At 47.0% G+C, this 5,144-nt stretch overlaps 1 protein-coding gene across 1 annotated transcript in view; it reads left to right on the top strand.

Annotated features, from left to right (window-relative positions):
• Positions 1–5,144, top strand: part of IQCJ (IQ motif containing J) — a gene marked incomplete at its 3' end in the record, with an annotated part of 44,109 nt that overhangs the window by 11,427 nt on the left and 27,538 nt on the right. Inside the window, exons 2-3 of the mRNA XM_015637096.2 lie at positions 2,672–2,736; positions 3,396–3,476. Coding sequence (XP_015492582.1) covers positions 2,672–2,736; positions 3,396–3,476 — 146 coding nt within the window. The remainder of the gene's footprint in view (positions 1–2,671; positions 2,737–3,395; positions 3,477–5,144) is intronic.

Raw genomic sequence — 5,144 nt, 5'->3', positions numbered from 1 at the left:
GTTTGTGAGGAGCCATCCCGGTGTTTGTGCAGAGCCATCCCGATGTTTGTGAGGAGCCATCCCGGTGTTTGTGAGGAGCCATCCCGGTGTTTGTGAGGAGCCATCCCGGTGTTTGTGAGGAGCCATCCCGATGTTTGTGCAGAGCCATCCCGGTGTTTGTGCAGAGCCATCCCGGTGTTTGTGAGGAGCCATCCCGGTGTTTGTGAGGAGCCATCCCGGTGTTTGTGAGGAGCCATCCCGGTGTTTCCCTGCTCCAGGTGAAGAGTGGCACTGCCGCACACGGGATGAGGTTGCCGAGCAACCGCCCGCAATTAAAAACATCCTCGGAGCCATCGGCGGCGTCTGAGAGCGGAGATTTCGCTCCTCAGCAGCTCTGGAGCCTCCTCCTTCCATCTGTGCTTGCTTCACTTCACCTGGAAAGCTTGGCAGGGATTTTCTTCTCTCCAGTGCTGTGGTTTGTGCACATGCCCAGAATCCCAGGATCATCAAAATCTCTCCAGGATCCAACCAGTGCCCAATCCCCACCTTGTTCCTGAGTGCCACATCCAGGAGTTCCTTGGACACCTCCAAGGATGGGGACCCCAAACCTCCCTGGGCAGTTCCAAGGCCTGACTGCCTTTTCCATGATAAAATTCCTGCTGATTCCAGCCTGAGCCTCCCCTGGCCCAGCCTGAGGCCATTCCCTCTCCTCCTGTCCCTGTTCCCTGGGAGCAGATCCCAATCCCAACCTGGCTGTCCCCTCCTGTCAGGGACTTGTGCAGAGCCACAAGGTCTCCCCTGATTCTTCTCCACCCCCAGACTCCTCAGGTTTCCTCCTAAAATCCCAGGAAGAAAATAATGTAGAAATAATATTTGTTCATAGATGGGATTTTTATTTTTTACAGGAACCTTCTGATTCCCAAACTTCATCCCTCTTTTGGGAGAATTACAGACATTCCCCCATGCTGAAAAGCTGAAAATTGGATTAATAGATTTCCTTTCAGTTTTCAAACATTCCTCTGTTGTTGTCACTAAAATTATCAGGCTCAGGAGCTATAAAAAGAGCTTCCTGCTTTTTCTGGGGAAAATCCCTCCCCTGGGAATTCAGAAATGGATCTGTCATGTGAGATTTCCCCCTGCCTCCCCCTCCCTGCCGTGCTGGAATTCACCTCTCCTGTGTTCCAATCTCCTCATGCTCCTCTCCAAAGTAATCCAGACTCAAGTGTGTCGTGCAATTAAAGCAATAAAAAAAATATGAAAAAATATAAAATTAACGAACCCCGGGGTGCTGGGTATGCTCAGGCTGAAAAATAATTAATGGATAAATGGAATGAGCACGTTAAGGACTGGGAAAAGACACCTCAGGTTGCTCTGAATGTGCTCCTCAAGCTTCCCTGGATTTTTTTTTCCCTCAGTGTCTCCATGTCTGGAGCTGCCCAATCCCTGTCCACGTCTGGATCCAGCTGAAGGAGGGAAAAGAAAAGCCCAGGAAGTTTCAAAACACATTTGTTTTATCCGGGCAGTGAGAGTCACCGTAACTCATCCTGTGTTCCAACTGGAGCGTGGATCCCTTCCAATTTAATTCCCTGGAGATTGCAGGCGGCTCACTCCAGGTGGGATGTGGAGCTGGGGGTGTCGCTGTCCCCTCGGTGTCCCTGCAGCATCCAACCCCTTTCCAACCCCTTTTCCATGGGCTCAGCACCATGGGCAGCTCCATCAATCCCGCTGCCAGGAGCACGGATCAATATTCCACGCTTAATGACGCCCAACTGGAATTAGGATCGATTTCCTGTCTCCTCCTCTTCCCAATTATGCAAACTTCGCTGTGCCCCTTCCAGAGCCGCTTTTATCCCAGCTTTTAGAGGCTCTGCCCAGCCATGTTTAATTCGGAATAGTCAAAAACGTCACAACCAATTTGGGCTTTTGCTTTTTTGCTCTGTGTTCAGTCTTCACCCCGGGGTTAATAGAAAATGATGTCAAACACCAGGAGTGATTTATGGAAGTCAGGCAGCTTTTGGCACCCTGAGCTATGGATAAAGTCAACTGCAAATTGTTTTCACATTCTAAATTACTGTACCCAGCTCTGGAGGAGGCTGGAAAAACTGCCAGAGGGAAAATGCAGGAGAAAGAAAGGTTGTGTGGTTATCTCTCAACTGAGCTGTGCCTCTGAAAAATTCCATTTTTTAAGACAAACATCTGTGCTGAGCTCCAGGAATGTTTTTTTCCTGGGAATTGCCAGGGATGTGGGGATTCCCAGCTCCTCATCTGCCACATTACCCTGGTGCCACCTCTGCTGCTGGAACAGGAACTGCTGCAGGCTGGAAATCTCTTGATTAAGAGCCTGAATAGGTTTTGATTGCAGAACAAAGATTCTGGAAGCAGGAGCTGGTGCTTTTCCCAAGATCATCTCTGGAATCAAAGAATTTCTTTCCAGGATGGGAAAGAAAACTTCCCTCTTTTACCCTGTGTATTATTTTTGTAGCTCTGATATTTCCTTTCAATCTTGTGCTGGATTATCAATAAAATATCGGTTTCTTTATCATTATTATGGATTTCTAGGTTTAAAATCTCATAGGTGGCACTTGAGGGATTGTTTTTGTTTGACTCAGAACTTCATTTGTCTTGAGGCTGAGGGAATCTCCAAGGGCTTCCCATAAAAATATTGAATTTTTTTTCCTCTCTGTCCTTGCAGGAAGAACTCAGAAGGCTCCAGCACACCCTGGAACAGGGCAACGATGGCAAAGACTCGCTCCAAAGGTAAATGTCCCTTTTCCAAAATATCTCACCCATGAGAAAGTGAAATGGATTTTCCAAGGTGTGAAACCTTTGCTGAGGGATCCTCTTTGTCACAGGAAATATCCCAAATTTCTCCTTTCTGGATATTCCAGCATTTTCAAATTGCTTTCTTCAAGCCATCATTTCCCAGCAGCAATTCCTCAGCCATCATTTATTACAAAGCATTTATTCTTCACCCCCCACATGGTTTTTGCTGCTGTAAGTCATTTGCTGCCAGCATTCCCATTGTTCCTTTCCATTTCCCTCTCCAGCTTTTCCAGCGTGGCCAGGGGATGGATGGAAGTTAATTTAGCAGGAATATCTCTTAGATTTGCCAGGGTCGTGGGGTTTTTTTTATTATTTACAGCAGCTCTTTGCTGGTTGTGCCTGTCCCTGGAGCTGTGGCAGATGGGAGATTTAAAACAGGGATTCAAGCAAGTTCCCACTGGAAAACTGGATCCAAATTCCCATTTTTTTGCTGGGAGCTGGACACAAAAGCACAGACAACTTTCTTCAAAAACAGCAACACCTTGTGATCAGCAGCTCTTGTTTGTTCTTGTCCAGATTCCAGAATTCTTTCACAGGATTTCAGGAATGTCAGGCTGGAACACGTTAAACTCATTTCCTTTTCTCTCCCACAGCCACCAGCTTGCCATGGATGAAGAAAATAATATCCAGGAATATCCTATTGACCTCCAGCCCTTGGAATCCAAAGTGAAAATGTGAGTAAGGAAAAGTGTTGGGTCTGTCTTGGAATGCAGCAGAGGGTGTCCAATTCCTGAACTACTGGATCCATCCTGGATTTCTGAGTAACTCCATAAAACAGCTTCCAATTAGCAAATTAATTAAGTTCTCTATGTTTAAACACGTGGAGCTGAGAAAATTGGGATTGTTCAGCTTGGAAAGAAGAGAAGGATCCAAGGTGACCAAATTGTGACCTTGCAGGGCCTGAAGGGGCTCCAGGAGAGCTGGAGAGGGACTGGGGACAAGGGATGGAGGGACAGGACCCAGGGAATGGCTCCCAGTGCCAGAGGGCAGGGCTGGATGGGATTTTGGGAAGAAATTCCCGGCTGGGAGGGGCCAGGATGGAATTCCCAGAGAAGCTGTGTCAGCCCTGGATCCCTGGCAGTGCCCAAGGCCAGGTTGGACACTGGGGCTTGGAGCAGCCTGGGACAGTGGGAGGTGTCCCTGCCATGGCTGGGGTGGGATGGGGTGGGATTTATGTTCCCTTCCCACCCAAAGCATCCTGGCATGAATCAGAATCACACGGAGTCCCCTTGAACCGATTTGCAAATGTTAAACATCAGTGTTGCACTGATTTTGTCATTTCCTCTGTGTAACTAAAGAATATTTGGGAATCTGCTGGATTTTCCCACGAGTGCAGAGAAGCCAGAGGAGGGAAGTGCAGCACAGAGCCTTTTCCATGGCCTTTTCCCATCCACCATCAGTTTCCCAGAGATCCCCTGGAAAAAGCAGCCCTGGAAGTGCAGAATTCCTGCTCTGGGTGTGCAGCACATCCGTGTGGATTAGGAAAAGCGGGATTTCCTCGGGAAGCAGGGCAGCACAGCCTGAGGCTCGGGAAAAGCGGGATTTCCTCGGGAAGCAGGGAGTGCCGGCACTCAGCCAAGGCACACGCTGACACCTAGTGCAGCGCCGGGAAGGGAGGGATGCGCATCCCGGGGCTCTGGGAATGAGATGATCTCGGGAATGAGCTCCCGAACTTCCAGATGCCATCGAATCGTGGAATGTTCGGGTTGGAAGGGACCTTTAAAGACCTTTTAGTCCAGCCCTGAGCAGCGATAGCTTTAATTAGGGCTCGTCAGCCTGACTTGGGGTGTTTTTAGGGGTGGGGCATCTCCCACCTCGCCAACCTCATGGAAAAAAATCCTTCCTCATATCCTAAATCAACCTTGGAATTCTAGAGTAATTTTATTTTTTTCTGTACATTGCGTTCTATGGAGTTTCTCCTGGGATCAGTTATTCTAAAAGTCTTGATTTTAAATAATTAAAACTTGCCCACATATTTATCAGAGTCCAGGATTCCTTTTGGAGCCTCTCCCAGCATGGATCCTCCAGCCCTGGAGGAGGAATCGCCTCCATCCTGCAAACACTGCCTCACTTACAGCCCATTCAAATATTAATGCAAATTAAGATATTAAAAGGACATGAAGTTTCAAATGAAAACTCAGTGTCTTTTAAGCTTTTGGTCATGAAAATAAAAGCCAGATAAAAGAATCCATTTTCAGGAAGCTTTCTAGGAGGGTAATTATGGCTTAAACTCAGTCTATTCTGCTTTAAAACAGAAATACATGTAAATATAAATATAAATATAAATATAAATATAAATATAAATATAAATATAAATATAAATATAAATATAAATATAAATA

The sequence above is a fragment of the Parus major genome, chromosome 9, assembly GCF_001522545.3.
Source record: "Parus major isolate Abel chromosome 9, Parus_major1.1, whole genome shotgun sequence".
Lineage (NCBI taxonomy): Eukaryota > Metazoa > Chordata > Aves > Passeriformes > Paridae > Parus > Parus major.
Note: the sequence above shows the minus strand (reverse complement) of the source record. Positions and strands in the feature narration are given on the sequence as shown.